This window comes from Phaethon lepturus, unplaced genomic scaffold (assembly GCF_000687285.1).
Source record: "Phaethon lepturus isolate BGI_N335 unplaced genomic scaffold, ASM68728v1 scaffold13644, whole genome shotgun sequence".
Lineage (NCBI taxonomy): Eukaryota > Metazoa > Chordata > Aves > Phaethontiformes > Phaethontidae > Phaethon > Phaethon lepturus.
The window spans coordinates 1-20,180 of NW_010537053.1; the positions used below are offsets into that span (position 1 = coordinate 1).

Sequence of the window (20,180 nt, forward strand, 5' to 3'; positions counted from 1 at the left end):
CCTCAACCTTGTCCTCGTCCTTGGAGACAAGTCTTTAGAGAGACTCTTGTATCATTAGTAAATTTCTGTCAGATATTTTGGATGAAGAAGTGTTGCCTGCATTAGAAATACTTGTGGGGCACAGAACTAATAAATTATGAAGAAGTTCGGGGAGGGGAGTGCAGAAATTAGTGGCAAATGGGCAAATTTATTGGGGTGGTAAGCTGCCTATAACTCCAGCCCTCAGAAAATCTCCCCTAACTGGCTCTTTCAGGTCTGATCAGTGTTTATTATAAAGCCTTTTGCATACAGTTTGTGTATCAGGGATAAGGAGCCTGTTACTATTTTCATGGCAAAACCGTATGTCCCACAGTATCCTTGGCTTAAAAAAAGAAACCAACATGTTCTTAAATTGATGTTTGTACTATTATAATTTCTTTTGCTCTCTTCCTTATTTATGGTCTACTTCCGTTGTGAAGACAGTTTTTTCCGCCCTCATAATGACTTCCTTTGTGTCTTTATTCACTTCATCATAGTCTGTATGTCATTCTTGATGTTTAGAATTCTATTTCATGATCATTTTGTAGTATTTGTCCATTTTTTCTCTTACAACACAACTCTCCAAAGAGGTGTTTAAATGGGTGCCCACCAAATTGTGAGATATTTGATGTACTTGCTGTCCAAATCTTTTGCATTGCATTGATATCTATATCAAAAAATTAAGACCATACAGATTAGCAGTTGTTTTAACTTTAGTGTCCATTTCCGCTGTTTTATTGTTACTGTTTCAGCTAAAATAGTTTGGTTTTATATTTTAATCTGGAATTCTGTGGTAAAAGTTCAGTTTTCACTGGTTTTTCAGTTTCATCAGTCCCATCCAGGTGCCAAGTTACATAAATTGGTTCACAGCTCATCAGACTCCTATTGACTTAGAGAAGTTACATAACCTGCTGAAATTTGTGGCTATTTTGAGCTGGTCAAAAATACCACTCTGTACAAAATACCTTCTGAAGTGCTATCATTCATGCTTCTTTCTTATTATAGGTCAGATGAATGGGTGCTAAAGGGAATCTCAGGTTATATTTATGGCCTTTGGATGAAAAAAACCTTTGGTGTTAATGAGTATCGCCACTGGATTAAACAGGTACATAATAGTAATGTTTTCTATATATTTTAGACGTTTTACATCAAAGAAGATGTAATATAAAACCAGAATATCATACAGTTTTGCACTACAATCTAAAAAAGTGACAAAACTTAGAGCCAGACTATTTTTACCACTGCTGCAAGGAAAAATACCAAATATATTAACGAAAATACAATTTTGTGACTGCCTTATGAATAATAATTTTTGTTTGTGCAGTTAATTTTCCTCTTTTTGTTTGGGCTTTTGCACAAAAACAGAAAGAAAAAGACAAAAAAGATTGTACTTTTTAAACACTTGGAATAGAATATCAGATTCATAAGGAGATACATTTGGTGAATTTGTTATACTGTGATGGCCATCCATACAGCTCAGAAGGGCTCCACTGTTAGCTTGGATCAGTAGTGGATCATGTATCTTTTAGTGTCATTTAAGTACTAAATGAAATAATGAAACAGTAAAAAATCCTCATTGAAGGGATTTCCTCTCTTGTAAGATATAAACAGAAATTTCTTTTCCATTTCCACATGCAGTGCTCAGACAGGTACTTTCTAGTGATAGCAGCAGTGACTCTTCATTCTTTGCCAGTAACATTCATTCACAGAAAGATGTATATCTTCTTCTGCTCCCTCAGCACATTCTTTTACCCTTGCTTTTCCAAATACTAGATTCCTAACCCCATGTGCTCCACTTACATCCCTTACTCACATGGGGACCCAGTACCCTGTCCTTACCTGCTTAATATGTGTTCAGTTCATTAGTCTTGTGCTGTCTGTGCTAAAGGTGTGGGTGCTATAGAGGACAGCAGAACTGGATGAAGGTCTGTGTGAGAGTTCACTGCTGTGTGTGCAAGAGAAGTTCCTTCTGGATATTAGCTGCTCATTTTCTTCCCTATGAGTTAGCTAGGTGCTTCCACATAGAACTGACAGGTGCTTCTGTCACAACCTCCAGTTCTGTCCTTACTGCTTTGAATGTATGGTCAATATATGAAAGTGCATAACTAGATACGAATCAATAAATATCAATACATACCAACATTTGGAAATACTTTGACTAAGATTGGCTTGCAGACAGACATCAATTCCCTCTCCCTATGCTAAGGCTGACCCAATTTGATCCAAAAGCCCTGTTGACTGTTGGGTGATAGTGAGCCCATGCAAACCATCCTGCCTTTGAAGTGTGCTTGTTAACATGGGCACAGCACCACACAAATTCAAACTAATGTTCCAATTCAGAACCGGCTTCTGCCTGGCATGGCCATGGGTCAAGGTGACATTCTATATGCTGCAGTCTACTCTGTAGGTATACCCAATATTACTTTCCACTGCGAGGAAATGGTGATCACCTTTATTTCTTTGTGTCAGAGACAATTTATTTGTTGAACAATACTCTTGAGATACATTATAGTTAAATATTGTTGTGGGTTGACGCACAGTGAAGACTCAGAACAGGTATTAGCTGCTAATTTCTACTGGTTTATTATTGTTTGCCATGCTGAGAAACATCCCTGATTTTAAAATGCTCGTTGTGTTTGTAAAACAAGTTTCATTAGGAGATACGGCTTGAACAATGATACAAAAAGTTTTCCTGTTGTCTTTAAATAATTTCTCTACTTTTCAAAACTATGCTTGCTTACGTATGTTGTACTTTTTAGGAGTTAGATCAAATAGTGGCATATGAACTGAAGACTGGTGGAGTTTTACTGCATCCAATATTCGGAGGAGGAAAAGAGAAAGACAAGTATGTTTGTTTAAGCCGCAAGTCATTACAGGGTATGTTTTTATGGGGCCATTAATATATGCCTTGGGTGTGTTGTGTAGCAAGGCCAAAGGCTGAAGAACTTCAGCTGCCCAAGGCATGTATTACCAGCCTCATAAAGTACCTCTTGAGTATATTGTATCACTGTTGTTTTATTTTTCTTTCACTTTAAATCTTGACGGGAATTAAGCATAATGAATGTTTTTAATGCTGTTACAAAACTACTTTTTAGTAAGAGGATGAGAGAGAAAATGGAGCCAGAATTTTGACCTGAGCTATTTCTGGAGTGGCTAGTAATCTTTAGGCTTTTTAGAGTATCATCAGTTTTCTTTGTCTTTGCTCTTTTTCTTTCTACTCTCAGTTACCACCTTGCAATCTTATACTGAGATTTCTTTTCAGTTGGGAAAAAAAGTATTAGATTGGTTATTTGTGAAGTGCCATCAGTTAACTGTGAACTGGCTGGGTTTCTATTTTCCCAGTCACTGTAGTTTCAGTATTGCTAGCTTAGGAATTTTCCCCTTACCTCTTTTGTGAGACTCCTGTACTACCCACTGAGTAGCGCTAACCACTGGAGGTAGAAAGAAGGCTAACCACTGGAGTTAGAAAGAAGAAGACTAGAAGACAGGTCAGTAAGTTGATCCGGGTTTCAATGACAACCTTTTGCTGGGGTTTTTCTTTTCTTGGATAAATTAATCTAGTTATGGCACAGCCTCACAAAGAGTGCTGTTGGGAAACTTAGGAGCAGCATGTGCAAAACTGTGAGGTTGAGTATATGCAGGCTGAGTGGGAGAATATGTGAATTTCTTAAGTCTTCATTGTGCCCCTGTATTATGAAAATACAACTGAAATTGTCTGCAGCAATGGTTCTTTTGCATTTGAGTGTGTACAAATCCAGGTTTTGTTCATTTAAAATTGAAACTCTGGATTTAGAACTTAATCAAGCATACAAATAACCCATTTAAAATTTGAATAGTGATCTTTTTTGAGAGATATAAAAAGAAGAGTTTTCTGAAATCAGGAGTAGGACATATGGGCTGGTTGCCTAGCCAGGTGAATTCTCAACAACTACCTGTTTTCTGGATGTTGACAGTCACAGATGCACCTTGTGTATGTACACCAAGCCATTACTCAGTTTTGCTTGTCTGCTCATGGTGGATTTTGATTTAGTTCACTGTCTTGTAATAGTGAAGCAGACCAAGTGCCTAGATGCCTTTATTACATATACCTCTGAAAATGAAGTTACAGCTAGCAGCAGTCATTTTAGGCATCCTATTGGTGATGGTGTCTTTTGTTTTTAAAGGAAAATTTGGGGTACTGAATTATGTCTTCTCAGTATTTTCAGTTGGCAGCATTACAATTTGGCAGCATACTCGTCTATATAGATAAACTAAATTCAGATTAATAGGATCAGATGAAATTAGAGAAAAAGGGCACATTCAAAAAAAAGAAATTTACTAAAAGTAAAGTTTCATTGTAACTGTTAATTTTATTAGTTTTATTCTGTTTATTCCAGATTTGAACACAAATAATTGAAAAAATCCTGTTCTAATGCTCTTAACTGTATCCTTCCTCTATGTGATTTATCACTGTTAGATACTATTTCTACATCTCTTTCACTACTTCATTGTATTGCAGCTAGTTAATACTAATCATAATGTCACTTAAATATAAAATACAGCTTGCTGTTTCTTGTAGATTGCAAAGTTCCTTTGTATGTAAATTAAGTATATGTTCCAGACTCTGGGAAATGATTCATATTTTGGGGGGTATTTCCATAATGATGTCTAGAACATTTCTCTCCAATATATTTATTGTTTTGTTGTGGTTGTTATGATATGGTTTCCTGACAAGCATATTTGCATTACAGCAGTCCCAATTAATAGTAATATGAAGAAAAAAAAGGTCAGTTAATAATACCATTTTTCAGCTAAATTAGAAGTGGAATATGGAAAGAAATCACTGGGAAAAAATAACTTCTTTCAGACACATGAATTAATTTCTGTGCAAAACACAGGTCTCACAGATTCTTCCTGTTTTATGTCTAGTGAAACACAAACGCTACTCTCCAGAACATTTATTTTAAAACAAAGGTCCTAAAGGTTGGGAAAATGAAAGAAAGGAAACTGCAGGTTATCTGCTGCGTGGATGGGAGTTTCAAAACAAAGCTTTGTTTGTTACATTTTCATTTTGTGTTCTCCCCTCTCAGATTTTGTCTCTCTTCAGTCTTTGATTGTACTGGCACCACCCTGTTGTAAAAGTTAAAAACATGAAGAAACTTATGTGGATACATTTCAAATGAAAGAAGCATATTGACAGGTTTACATGGAATGACTGGAGTGTGTTCAATAGTGTGAGCATTACAAATTTCCATGGAAAAGCTAGTTCAGTTTTCATTTTGACAAAGGTTTTAGGTCCATATTGCTAACTTTAATTCTCGTTTGGTGCCAATTCAATAAAAATTTTAGAAGTCTAATGATTGAAGAAAAATATAATCAGAATAAATGTATTAATATGGAGCAAACTTGTCTCAGTTTTGATTTGCAGTTAAATAATGTAACCAGTACCAAAATCAATCAACACTTAGTAAATTTAAGGCAGCCAAGAATGTGGGACCTGGCTTGGTTGTAATTTTCAAGAAAAGAATTTTACCAAAGTCAATCAACTGTATAATTTGAAGCTGGATACATAGTTTTATACTGAGACCAAATTATTATATAATGTCTGAGCCACAACCTCAGTTTCCTCCTTGCATTTCAATTCTTTCATGGTTGCTAACCCTTCCCTACCTTAGAACAGAAAAGTATCCAAAATAACAGGACAATTTTGATAAGAGGAACTTTAACAATTGTCTACCAACTAGACACAGCAAGTAGTAAACCTAAGTACCTTCTTATTCGTATACTCAATCTACTTAAGAAGGGCAGTACTTGCTTAAATTTAGAAATAATTTTTTTTCTTTATCTTGTTAAGATGTATAAACAGACATTCATGAGTGAAGTCAAGGTTGTTTCCCAGTAAAGAAAAGGGTGGGGGGAAAAAAAATATTAAGGTGTTGCAGCTACCTTAGTTTTTGCCATCTGAAATCTTAATAGCTGCAGATAAGGAGCCAAGTGCCTGGTCCTGTCCTGGTAGAATATTTCTTGCTGGCATAAGTCTGTCAACTGCATAGAAAGATTGGTCAAAGTTAAAATGGTTTATTTAATAGGTCTTTGAAGGTTCTGGAAGATCAGTCTTTTACTGAGATAGCTGGCATGAAAGATCAGGTTTAAAGTGCTTGTCTTTGATTTTTACAATTCATGAATTATTCCATTCTGTCTTGCAGTGTTGTCTTCTAAAGTCCTTGGACAAATCAAGTGCCTGGTCCATCTTGAAACGGTTTAGTTAGGTTCTCTATAAGCAAGAATCAGAGGGGAACAATCAAATTTTGAACCCAGAAATTTTGGGTAGCTGGCATTTTCTATGTCCAATGGCTAATTTGCGATTCTCTGTTAATCAGCATAAAATAAGTCTGGATTCACACATACGAAGTTGGCCTGACATGGTGTGGGTCTTAAGGTGTTTTTTATTTGTTCATGGAAAACTCAAGTGTCCAGTGAAAAGTACCAAAAGAAAAAACATAGCACAACAAAATACAGTTGCCACAGCCTTGGTTCATCAGTAAAATGAAGTCAGAATTCTAATTATCACTCCTTTTCACTTAATTGGAAGGGGCCAAAAAGGTCTTTTGTTTTTCTTGAGAATTACAGTAGTACAGCTACTTTCCAGCTTTGAAACTGGGCTATAGATCAGAATGTTTGTGTTCTGAAAAGTAAAACTTGGAGTAGAAAATTAATTTTAAAGCCCATCAAAATTAAGTCTTTTAGTGTTTTATTACTGTACAGCTGCTAAGGCTATCCAGAAATCAGTTCTGTTTTTAAAAGTTTCACGGTTTCACCATCTGTCTGTCTTCTGATATGGAATGAAATTAAACCATTTAAAATATTTTGCTTATAGACACAAAGGATATGTGTGAAGGAGCACCACAGATAGTTCAAGTTATGGAAACAGTGTGGCAGCTGTAACATGATGCTCTGCCTAGTCTTCCTTGGCATATTATCTGATTTAGAAGACATCGGTTTGCCAAAGTATTGAAAGCATAAAGTTGCTAACTAAAATAAAAAGCAAGCAATTCCTTTGGCTCATCACATGAAAGTCTGCTGTGAATTTTAAAACTCTTACTTTTCTTGCAATTGCAAGAAAATTGCAAACAATTGCAACAATTGCAAAATTGCAACAATTACTGATTTGGATATGAAATAATCACTATGTACAATCACTTTTAAATGGAAGTGGAGCAGGGGGAATATCAATTTATGAGTAATTTCCAGACTCGGGTCACAGATTTCCTTCTTCTGGTACTGCTACCACTGTCTTTACAATAATACACAGCATGTATTACCTGTCATTGTTCTCTGTACAGTATTTGCTGTATGCCAGCTACCTACACCCATGTCACCTTTCAGTTACAAGCGTGTGGACGTTTTAATCATGTCATAATTTATAACTTCAATGCAGTAGAAGAGATCCTAAATAATTGTTGGTGCAGCTAGAAGCTTGGTTGCTAAGGTTTATTTTAAGTTTCATTCCATAAAATGCAAAATAGAGAGCTGGGATTTTTTTGTTTGTTTGTTTTTTTCAGCCCTGCGTCACATTTACATTTTTCTATCAAACACCCTCATACACTGTCCTGGGAATATTACACTATGTTCCAGTGTAAAGCACATCTTGTTATGAGGCTGATTGAGAACAGGATTAGCATGGAGTTCATGTTACAGGTAAGTATTTAAATGAGTATGTGGAATATATACAACTTTCTAGTCACATTTCTATTCATTAAATGATGTTTAAGAAAAAAAAAACATGTCGTCTTAGGATTCCATTTGCATTTTCAGTTTTTAGCAGGATAGAACAAGCATAAAATGTAGGTCATTTGTATTGGAATAAGGTCAGCTATTATTCTTATACATAACTTTTAATACTTATTGCATATTCTCTTTAATGTTAAGATATTTCACTGCTTTGGGTTATTGTGATCGTTTGTTAACACTGACGACCTGTTTTACTGACCCTAACTGGTGTTGCTGAGAGCTAATCTATTCAAATTATAAATCATGAAAGTAATGAGAATCCATCTTCTGCTCTCTCCACTGTATAAAATTTTCAGTGCTAGAAGGAGCATAGAACTTTATTGTAGAAGAAGCAGTTGAACAGAAGATTGTTGTTTTATTCTGAAATGCTAAAATTCTGCAGAGTTGTAGTTTTTCTTCTTTACTAAATATGTTTTGTGATATGCCTTAAAAAAGATAGGATGCTACAGAAAAACACTCAATTAGAAACTGAATTATACCTTTTCCTATCAACTTCAGGTTTTTGTGTGTTTTTTTGGCTTGTTTTGTATTTTGAAGAATAATATGTATGTGCTTGTGCTAGAGCTATTATAACCAGTTGTTAGGCTGAAAATATAGCGGATGCACCTTTTTTAAAGCTTTCCTCACATAAATTTTAATTATTCTTTGCAGTTTTTAAAAAAAGAATAGCAAAGCAGAGAACTTGATGACTGTTTTATTTCTAAAATGCAGATATAGTCAGTAATCTGTTTTAGTGTAGATAATTTTTGAAAGCTGATGGTCTTTTAGTAGTTTTTTGTATATTTATATGTAACTTCGAGGAATTTGGTTCTTTGAAAAAGCTCTGGTGGGAAGAATTGATTAAAAATGCAGCTCTTACTTCCTGCACTGTAATTTGGTAAATAAAAGCCACACCTGCTTGCAGTGACTAACCTCACAAATTGCATGGTTTTGAAGTATAGAGGTGCTTAGAACTAGAAAATGGATGTCAAAAAGTGTTTCTGTATTTCACTTTGAATTCAACTCTGTTAAAAGCTGCGTGATAAATTGTACCGGTAGCAGTGATGAGTAAAGAAGACATTTTAAGTTTAATTTTGTTAAAATTAAACATTTCTCATGTTAAGAAGCTTAGGTTTCAGAGGTTTCCTCAGCATCATGGATGGTTTGCCTGAAGTAAAAATACATTTGTGTCTGCAAGTCATGATTTCTGATATGGACAAGAAAATAATTTTCTGAAATGTCTTTATTTTGGAAGACTTTTTTTGAAGCCAGTTATCAGAGAATGAGTTTATTGGCCTATGAGTTTATTTACTTACAAGTTTTATTGGAATTGAGTTGCAATTTAGTTGCAACTAAACAGAAAAGTTTATTTTATATATTGAAGTATTTAGTGAAAGTAATAACTTTTTATCATTTTAGGTTTTCAACAAGTTGTTGAGTCTGGCCAGCACTGCTTCATCTCAGAAGTTCCAGTCACACATGTGGAGTCAGATGTTGGTTTCCACATCTGGGTTTTTGAAATCTATCTCAAATGTCTCTGGCAAAGACATCCAACCTTTAATAAAGCAATGGGTGTATCCTTTTTATTCTTGGTCTGGATTGTTAATATGGAGAATGAATTTGTTTCTTAATTGGCACTATTAAAGGAATGTGAAGAAAGGTATGAAGTATCTTTGTTTAAAACAGTTAAGTACCTTATTCTTTGAATTAGAAATAGATGTGAGCCACAGGTTCACACTCCCTTCATAGTCATTTAGAGTATGCTAGCTTTTTTGGGTGTTCTTTATAGGAGGGATTTCATGATTTTAAGTTTTACTTTGAAAGAAGCACAAGAACTCTGCTGGCATTTAAGGCCAAATTATACTAAAGGGATTCCAGAGGACACTGCCCATAGAAATATGCTGAAGTCTGACATGGAAAATGCTATAGTCTGGTGCATTTTAAGATGTAATTTCCAGTAAATCACCATGAAATAAGTAACCTAAAGTGCAGATTGATAGTTTCAAATACACTAACATTTAATAACTTGGTAGCTTGTGTTGATATTAAAATTTCAGGTAAAATAAACCTCTCTGTGTTGATTCTTCAACTTTCAGTGACATTAGTCAAGAAATAGGATTTCTTATTTTGGATGGATATGAGCATAAATTTGAATTTGCTCCATTTATCGTTATCCATTTAAGCTTTAATTAACATGACTGCAGGCTAAAATCATATGTGACTGCAGCAAAACCATACTTTACTGTTCCAACAGAAAACAAAAGTAGGTATTTATATTTAGACATTATTTATTTGAGCTGACTTAGTAATGTCATGCATCTCAATATCTAACTAAAAATGCTGTATAATTAATATTTATAAAGTCATATGAGAAGTTAGTATTTTATCTGCATCAAAAGAATTCATAAACTATAAATATATAGAATATATATATTCTAATTTCCCTACTTAGCTGTGCTAAGCTCTTGAGGAAAATAGGGGTTCTATATGTACATATATTCACACTGGAGCTATACCTAAATGTCAACATTACTGTCTGAGCTAGGTGAGTCTTAACTATGTCTGTTCTGTAAACAAGGAAGAATTGTAACTCTCAGTTTTGGGGATTTTTCAGCCTCTCTGGACTTTGTCCCCAAGGCTGATCCTGTTAACTGTAACTTGTGTTTAATCCTATGGTTGTAACCTCCCTAACATGCTTCAAACACAGTTGCACCTGTGATAGTAGATTTTCCACCTTGTAAGACCACAGCAGGTTTTTGTATTGTTTGGGCGAGTACCTTACTACTATTGACTAGTGCTGTCTTATGCTATTAACGAGTGCTGTGTTGGTGTGGAGTTTAAACCTTGTGCTGAAGAAACCACTAAAAATGCCTTAAGCTCTATCTGATGACAGCCACAGACCATTATGAGGGCAGCCACCATGAACAGAACTAGTCTGAGGAATCTAGCCAAATGATCACATTTTGGGAGAAAAATTAATAATGCGTATACAATAAGAAGCCTGTTGGAATCTGTCAGCTCCTGCCTTAAATGTCAGGACATGAAAGAACAGGTTTTCCTTCATTACTTTTGTCTTACATCATCAGAGACTTGTTGGGAGCATGCACTAGGCTAAAATACTTCATTCTCGTGTTTTAGTTTTACTATAAATGAAGTGTAGTAATGACTGTCATGCAAATAATGAATTATGAAGTTATTCACAGGAACAGTTAACTTTAAGAAATAGTTGCCTGGGATAAAAATGCAGAGTGAGATCATTACTTTTTATCAGTCATACTGTATACTCTCATGTATGTGTGAACTCATATATTTCACACATGTGGATGCTCACAATGACCCAGTTAGAAAAATTGAAATAAAATAATTGAGTTAAATGTAGTGTGGGTAGAAAACAGAAGCTAAAGTCTACATTCTCCCCTGAGTTCTATTTAACTGAAATACATAGTAAAATCGTATTGAAATTACTGAAGTCTCACTCAATTACTTTCTCTGAGAGCATGCCAAGGATGTGGTGGGGTCCAGTATAGTTTTTCATAATGACTTTTTTCTTACTAGATAATTTTCATTGTACTTCAGTTTTTCTCCATAAGGTACATGATTGTACATTAACGAACTGCTTAAAGAAAAAAAAAAACCTTAGAAAGTTCATGAACAAACATAAGCGTTTTAATTTCCTGATTTGCTGGGGATAGGAAATTCTAGGAATAAAGAAGCATAAAGCAAGTGTAAAGAGTGAAAACACTGAGAATTATGTTAGTTTATAACTACTGCATTGTGCACTAAAATTCCTATACTGCTTATTAGGGATCAGAGTGGAGTGGTAAAATTTTATGGTAGCTTTGCATTTAATAGAAAACGGAATGTATTAGAATTGGAAATAAAACAAGACTACACATCTCCTGGCACTCAGAAATACGTGGTAAGGTTAATTTTCCATATTTTACTTACACATACAAGTATGATGTATACATTAATAAGCATACCTTTAATGTTAATAACAAAATCTTGTGAACTTGAAGGGTCCTCTGAAAGTGACAGTGCAAGAACTTGATGGATCATTCAACCATACATTGCAGATTGAAGAAAACAGTCTTAAACATGACATACCTTGCCATTCTAAAAGCAGAAGGTAAGAATTAAAATACAAATTGCAAATATTTTTAGTATGGATATATGAAAACACATAGTGCATTGATGATAAATACATGCTTTTTAAATTTTGTGTTTATATTTTGTTAATCTTACTGAATAAGATTTACCTGTGATGTAAGAGGAGAACGTAGAATTTACTATTGTTTATGGGCAGCAAGAAACCGTACATTTTATATGCAGGTCTTAATTAAAAGTAAAGGTCTTAAATTTTATAAAAGTTTTACAAAGAGCTTAATTATATAGAACCATATCCTGGTCTTCATGAAAAGCTGTGTGGCCAGCAGGTTGAGGGAGGGGATTCTTCCCCTTTACTCCACTCTGGTGAGGACCCATCTGGAGTCCTGCGTCCAGCTCTGGAGCCGTCAGCACAGGAGAGACATGGACCTGTTGGAGCGAGTCCAGAGGAGGCCACAAAAATGCTCAGAGGGATGGAACACCTCTGCTGTGAGGACAGGCTGAGAGTGTTGGGATTGTTCAGCCTGGAGAAGGTGCTGGGGAGGCCTTATTGCAGCCTTCCAGTACTTCAAGGGGGTTTATAAGAAAGATGGAGACAGACTTTTTAGTAGGGCCTGTAGCAACAGGACAAGGGGTAATGGTTTTAAACTAAAAGGGAGTAGATTTCGACTAGACCTAAGGAAGAAGTTTTTCACACTGAGGGTGGTGGAACACTGGCCCAGGTTGCCCAGAGAGGTGATAGATGCCCCAACCCTTGCAACATTCCAGGTCAGGTTGGACGGGACTCTGAGGAACCTGAACAAGTTGAAGATGTCCCTGCTTACTGCAGGGGGGTTGGACTAGATGACCGTTAAATGTCCTTTCCAGCCCAAACTATTTTATGATTCTATGATAAATTGAGTTGAATGAAGACTCTAATTATAATCAAATTATTCTAAGTGCCTTTGAATGGGAAAGACAAATTAGAGGGAAGACAAATGTAGGCCAGAGGAGTACCTCAAGTGAAGATACATAAATGAAGCCCTTGCAGAGTTTTCCTTTTCTGTGAAGAGTGCCAGGACTGTTCACTAGACCTAATGAGCAAGAGAAGTAACATACTTCCCAAATAAGATTCTCTCCGTTTCCTAATGCATTTTAATAACTACTTTGACCTCTACTTCTCAAAGTTGTATGCTTATGTGTAATTGGTTTAAACTTGACTCCCACCATTTTTACAATGTAAAGTATTGCTGGCTATTTGAACAAAACTCATACACAGGTCAGCTTTTTGAGTATTTTTCACTGGAGAGAACATTATTTTCTGTTGTGGTGAAATACACAGAGTACTTTTGCAGAGTTAGGCTCCATCTATAAACATACCCTTGCTAGTGTGGTTGTCCTGGTTTAACACCAGCCAGCAACTGAGCACCACACAGCTGTTTGCTCTCTCCCCCGCAGTGGGTTGTGGGAGAGAATCGAAAGAGGGTAAGTGAGAAAACTCATGTGTTGAGATGAAGGTACTTTAATAGGTAAAGCAAAAGTCATGCACACAAGCAAAGCAAAACAATGAATTCATTCACCACTTCCCATGGGCAGGCAGGTGTTCAGCCAACTCCAGGAAAAAAGGGCTCCATCACGTGTCACAGTTACTTGAGAATACAAATGCCATCACTCCCAATGTGCCCCCTTTCATTCTTCTTCCCCCAGCTTTATATGCTGAGCATGAGTCCATATGGCATGGAATATTGTTTTGGTCCATTGGGATCAGCTGTCCCAGCTATGTCCACTCCCAACTTCTTGTGCGTCCCCAGCCTGCTCGCTGGTGGGGTGGTGTGAGAAGCAGAAAAGGCCTTGACTCTGTGTAAGCACTGCTCAGCAATAACGAAAACATCCCTGTGTTATCAGCACTGTTTTCAGCACAAATCCAAAACACAGCCCCATACTGGCTACTGTGAAGAAAATTAACTCAAGACCAGCACCATTTCCTAAATAAATATTTTTTTCTATTTTCTCTTTTTTAATAGAAATAAGAAGAAAAAGATTCCACTGATGAATGGAGAAGAGGTGGACATGGACCTTTCTGCTATGGAGTAAGTTAGCTTGTTGGAGTTTCTCATTGTGAGACAGCCATGTTCCTCTTGTCTGAAAGCATGCTGTTTTGAAGGATTTGATAGTAATGTTGTACTTCATTTTATGACTGGCTATTTCATGTCTATACCACATTTCTTTGCCACCTTTGCTACTCTTCTGTAGCTGGGAAAATGCTGGTGAAGTGTAAAATGTATGGGTTAACTACTATAATCAGTTTTAAAAAATCTTAGGCATGATAAGGTGGTAGAATAAATTACTTGATTCTTTCTTACACATTTCTAATGATACCTTTCAGCTGACTTTAGGTAAAATATAAACAAGAATTTGCTTAAAACAAAGTAAGAGCAATTTGTGTTGGACCTCAGTGAAGACCATTTAACTAGCACTAAGATAGACAAGTACCTGAAATCTGTGGTTAGTTCCAAAAGAATTCTTTTAAACTGAAAATAAGTGATGAAATGCTTCATCCAGAAATTAATAATGGCATTAATTTCAGTAGGAACTGTTTAGCTCTTTGGAAGGAAATTCTTGCTCAGTGTAAGTACCCACTTTACCCTCCTTGAGTTGGAGCAAGTGGTGGTCTCAGAAATACTGAAGGTGTTGGTACTTTGTGCTGGCTGAGGGAAGTAATCTGCTCTTGAAAACTAGTGGTATCTCTTTGAAGAAGGATAGACTGCTTGTCACCTTAAAAGTGTTTGAGATTCTTGTAAATTCAACCTCATCTAACATACAGAAATAATTTTATAAGGGATATTTTCATTGAGCAAGTAATTGTTATCAGTTCTATATGATAGCTGACGTATGAATAAATAGTTTTTTAATTATATTTAAGAGCAATTAGCATAAATATTTGTGAGTAGTTCTGATCAGTTATGTTCAGGTAGCTATTGCATTACACCAAGCTGAGACCTTAAAGATCTTCTTAAAACTACCTTTGAACTGATATATGATTTTGTGCAAGTCATTTATGCATTGTTTTATCTGCTAACCAATCTGCGATGCCGTTGTGCTTTTGTCCATTTTGGACTCCTCTGCTCCAAGCATGTATGATAATGTTCGTTCTTTTCTGTTAAATCCTGTGTATTGCACTCTTCTTTTCACTATCCTTTCTTCTCTAGCTACTATCTTGACAGTAATTCTAGATATTCCACAAATGTATATAGAAATATGCATCATATTTATAATGATGCTCTTTTCATCATTCCAAACTCTCTCCTAATTCTCTATCTGTATTCTGATGTTATCAATTTTATGTGGAAAACTGAATAAGAGACTTTATTATATAGTTTGTGCTTGTTGCTCCCATAAATTACTTCTGCAGTCATGGTGCTGTGTGAATACTAAAGTATAAAACGCTTCTTTGGGTGGATTACAACTGAGTAATTTTATCTGTAGGACTAAAACTTTAATCCTGTCTGTTGATACTTTTACTTTTATCATCATTTGGTTTGGCAGTTCTGTGTGTTTGCATGGTTACCCTTGTCAGCTTTCAACATCATAGCGCGTGTGTGTTTGTAAAGCACTCTCACATCTATTGATAATAAACAGTGTATAAAAAAACCCTGGGTGTTTACAACCAGATTTTCTTTGTTGGATTTTTTTTTTTGGTAGTCTTAAATTGTAGAAGCTGGTAAAGTGCTGCTCACCTGTGAAAGTTAACAGTGTCTGCGGAAGTAGAATTAAATCTATTGAGATTACACAGTAGTTTACCATGAACTCAGGTCTGTAGGTTAAAAATAATAAAACACTGTATTCACTTGGACATATTAGAGGTTTGGACAGATTGCCCTGGGAGGCTACAGAATTGCCATCCCTGAAGCAGGAGATTGGACCAGGGGACTTTCGAAAGTCCCCTATAACTTACATTCTTTTATGGTTCTTTGACTCTAAATACTTTAAAAATAACTCATAACAAGTTAGAACATCTTTTGAATTTCTGTAGTCTTGAAATGTTGTAAGCTATTAATGTTTTTCATGTCTGTCTTAGTGCTGATTCCCCTTTGCTCTGGATAAGAATAGACCCTGATATGTCAGTACTGAGGAAGGTAGAATTTGAACAATCTGATTTCATGTGGCAGTATCAGCTTCGATATGAGAGAGATGTGGTTGCACAAGAAGAAGCCATCCTGGCATTGGAAAAGTTCCCTACTCCAGCATCGCGGCTTGCACTGACTGATATACTAGAACAGGAACAGTGTTTCTACCGGGTGAGAATGCTGGCCTGCTTCTGCCTTGCAAAGGTGAGATTGTGTGGATGAGAGTAAGGGAAGAAATCCATTAGACATTGTAAATGTTTGAAAATGGGTCAAAACTCATCACAGTTCTTAAACTGGCTTGATATTTAGCCTCTGAAAAGTGTTTGCCAAGTATTTTTAACATGACTGATTTGAAAGGAAAGCTGTATTATTTTAGTCTGTAAATGGAGACTGCAGAAGGCTTTTATAATTGTCAAAATTGAGATGTCAGACATGAAAACCACAAGGGATTTTTCCAGATTTCATTAAGTGGCAGAAATAAAAGACTTTTGTTTAATATTTTTCAGAGCCAAAATGTATTTTTTTATTTTACTGGGAAGTTCCTTGGCCCGTCTGTTAAACTCTGAAGCACTGAAATTCATCTGTCTGTCTAATGTGAATTTAGATTGCTGCTCGATGTTATTTCAGATTGAATAGGGGCACAAAATGAACATCATGTTGGTCCGCAATTAAATATTAAAAAGCCAAATAATTGCCTTGAAAAGGGAAGATTTTTTTTTCTACATTAGCATTAAGAATGAAAACTAGAGCACCCTATAAAACAACTGGGTGGAAACACAGCAGAATAAGAATTTCTCAAAAGGCATGTTATTGACATACTTCTGTGGACATAAAGGCATTACTAACAATTTATAGAGTTCAGATTATTGGCATATAGCTTGCTTTCTGCTGTGTACCTGTTGAGAATAGTTTAGTGCCTGTATAGAAATAAATCCTTTGGCCATATTTTGAAAATCAAAACCCAAGAAATGTTTGTGACAAAGTATTTTAGTATTATGAAACACTGATGTAATACTGCCAGTGTATGTTCTAGTATTGGTACTGCCAGTATCTGCCTTAAAATATGTACGTTTCATAATGAATTCATTTGGAATATTTAAAAGTGTATATTCCACAGGTAAATATTAAAGAGCAGCTGTTAGAATGTTTAAATGCAATTTTTTTTTTCTGTCTTTACTTTGAATTCTCAGGCAACTGGGCTGCAGATGATCATAACCAGTTTTGCTCAATTGTAACTGTATGAAAAATTTTGGGTCTAGAGATAAGGTTGTTGACTTGCAGAAAAAAGGTTATAAAGTTAAGCAAAAAATGTGGCAGTGATGTTGAATCATGGTGAAGGTGCACTGCAGGACAGAGTTGTAGTTACGTTCACGTAAGTTACCTATGAGGAAAGTGTAATATATTCTATTACTAGTTCCAACATCAGGGTGTTAGTAAGAATCACCTCCTGTTGTCATTAACTCAGTTTAATTTTCACAGCTTGTAAAGTATTCAGGCTTTGTATCCTTTATTAAAAAAAAAAAACAGGTCCCTCATATTTATGAGGGTGAGGGTTATTTTTTGTTGATTTGTAACTTCTAGCTGGATTGTGGTTACTCTTGTAAAATGTTTTTGGTGTACTCATGTTGATACAGAGAAGTGAGAGGTGATAATGCAACTATAAAACTGAATTTACTACTTCCGAAATGTACTGTATACTTGATTGTAAAACAGCACTTCAGTCTTTCAGGCATAAAGTATCCAGATAACATATTAAATCCTCATTGATAAAGAAGTTAAGGGGGGGTGCGCACACACATACTTTGCTGAGTAGTTCATGGCAAATAACCCTACAATGAAAGGAGAAAACAATGTCACAACATTAATTCCTGAGAGTATGCAGGCTGATTTTTCTATTCAGGTCCATTGCAGTGTTGTGCTATGTTATAAGGTTTAAAAAAGCAAAAATGACACCACAAAATCTCACCCCCAAACATTGAAGCGTTTCATAGGTGTGCATTACAGTTTTATCTTAGGCCAGTTTTTTTATGCTGTACTGAATTGAAGGATGCAGAGTGTACCTGCTGTCTTTTTAAGTAGAAATAATGCAAGACAGGCTACTTGCATTATGGTGTGGGGAATGTGCAAATACATTTAATTCAGAGTGTATAGCATGTCAGTAGAATAAATAGAAAACTTGGATTCTGGCAGTATTTAAAGAGAAGTTCAAATGAGTCAGAACACATTATAAGACCAAAAAGTACTGAAAAGATGATGATTTAACTACTGTTGATTTAATTTGAAAATACTGCTGTTCACCCATAGATTTTGCAAAATTAAATGCTTGAAATAAGTAGAAGTGAAAAAATATTTAAAAGTTTACACCCCAATTTTAATGGAATAGTGAAGATCTTGTAAATATAGTAACCTTTGATAATATTTTTGGGGTTGGGTTTTATTTTACACTGCTACATAAATTTCACATTTGCAGTTTTAAGTTCATCATCATGGTTTCTAAGCAGTCTTTGGGATTAAGCCTCCTCTGCAGGAAGAGTTGTTACCTTACAGAAAAAGCTGTACCTGCATCTTTAGTTCAGAGATTTCAGTTATTGGGAAGGGAACATCTAGTCTGACCACAGTATTTTCTCTCTCTAACTTTCCTTTGAAGCCTGGCATAGCAGGAAAATGGTTTTCAGTAGTAAAGCACCCATCTTATGTAAGAGCAATGGTAAAATGGATTGCTACACCTCTTCAGATAGCCTCTTGCTTTTCACTGTCTTATTGTGTATGTAATACCCTTTGAAACAAGCTGAATAATTTAGAAGGAAATAATCAAATTAATTTTCTTCTGTATGAAACCAGATTTTTCCTTCGTTTGTGGTGGGTCTATTACAATGGAAACTCCTGCTACATTGTAGGGAGCGTTGGCCCCACTTGTTTGTATGCATGTGCCATTACAGTCTGTAATCAGTCTTAATCCATCGTCAGGCATAGGTGTTCTTGTCTGCAGGCTTTCATTGCTCCATACAGCAAATATATGGGTGCTGGGATGGCACAAAAGCAGTTTTGGCTTTGTGGAAGCTTACTGCCTTACACCAAAACAGTTTGTAGCAATAAATTTGTCTTGGTGTACAGTCTCTTTGTGAATTACGATTAAAGTTAGAGGTAGCTGACTTGCCTTTCACTTTAGGGGTGGTCTTTTAGTCTTAGGGTGGCTGAGGCCTACTTAAAGTCGAGGCTGAGGTTACTGGCAGGGTGAATTTGGGAAGTTGGTATTACAAAAGCCTTTTCCATCGCTGGCTTCTGTAGAGTCAGAAAACTTGGCTTAGTAAACACAGAATTTTCATCTAAAATATAAAAGAGAAAATAATTAAGAACAGAAGTTTATCATGGAAAGATAATTAGTTGCAGACGTCTTCCAAGCGGAACAATTTTCATAAAATTTACCTTTAATGTAGAGAGACTATATTGGTGATGGCAGTGAAAACTTAGCTGATATAAGATAATTGATGAAAATATGTATCTATTTGAAGGACAGTACGTTCTTTGCAGTTATACTTTTTGATTATGGGAAATGTGTATTTTTCTATAGCCAAACTAAACTTGCGGTGGTGATATTAATGCAATTTCCCTTCCCCCCTAATTATACAGATTGCAAATTCCATGGTAAGTACGTGGACAGGACCACCAGCCATGAAGTCACTCTTTACCCGAATGTTTTGTTGTAAGACTTGTCCAAACATTGTGAAGACCAACAACTTCATGAACTTTCAAAGCTACTTTCTGCAAAAGGTAAAATTTATTTTTTTTCACTGAACATTTTAAAAGAAATGTCAAAATGCAAAAATGTTCTGTGCTTGACAACTACAGGAACACAGATAGCCCAGTCCTTCTTTACACCTTCCTAAAAGTACAAAATAACTAATTCTTTCTTATATGACATCTGTTTGTTCCATCTTAGTCAAAAATTTTAGCAATTTTTTCTGAGTAGCTGAAGTTAAATTAGTAGTTTCTTCAGAAGAATGGAGTACATATAAGAATTATTTGTAAATATTTGTGAGGTCATTCTTAAATAGAATTTATTACACAATAACAAAGCTACTCATTTTATCTTTTCGGTGAATTCAGCAGCTGTCTTTATTCGTTAAGGGCAATGATATCATACTGCAAATAAAATCTCATAAATATCTTAAATTGGTGGGCTTTTTAGTTCAATGCAGT

General features: G+C 35.5%; 1 protein-coding gene across 1 annotated transcript in view; it reads left to right on the forward strand.

The window, feature by feature from the left end:
- Window positions 1-1,023: 1,023 nt before the first annotated feature.
- The window catches only part of TAF2 (TAF2 RNA polymerase II, TATA box binding protein (TBP)-associated factor, 150kDa), a gene marked incomplete at its 5' end in the record, with an annotated part of 47,036 nt that continues 27,879 nt past the window's right edge, over window positions 1,024-20,180 (forward strand). Inside the window, 9 exons of the mRNA XM_010286365.1 lie at window positions 1,024-1,123; window positions 2,778-2,863; window positions 7,560-7,695; window positions 9,187-9,341; window positions 11,572-11,686; window positions 11,787-11,896; window positions 13,878-13,943; window positions 15,932-16,184; window positions 19,611-19,751. Of these exons, the coding sequence (XP_010284667.1) occupies window positions 1,024-1,123; window positions 2,778-2,863; window positions 7,560-7,695; window positions 9,187-9,341; window positions 11,572-11,686; window positions 11,787-11,896; window positions 13,878-13,943; window positions 15,932-16,184; window positions 19,611-19,751 (1,162 nt within the window). The remainder of the gene's footprint in view (window positions 1,124-2,777; window positions 2,864-7,559; window positions 7,696-9,186; window positions 9,342-11,571; window positions 11,687-11,786; window positions 11,897-13,877; window positions 13,944-15,931; window positions 16,185-19,610; window positions 19,752-20,180) is intronic.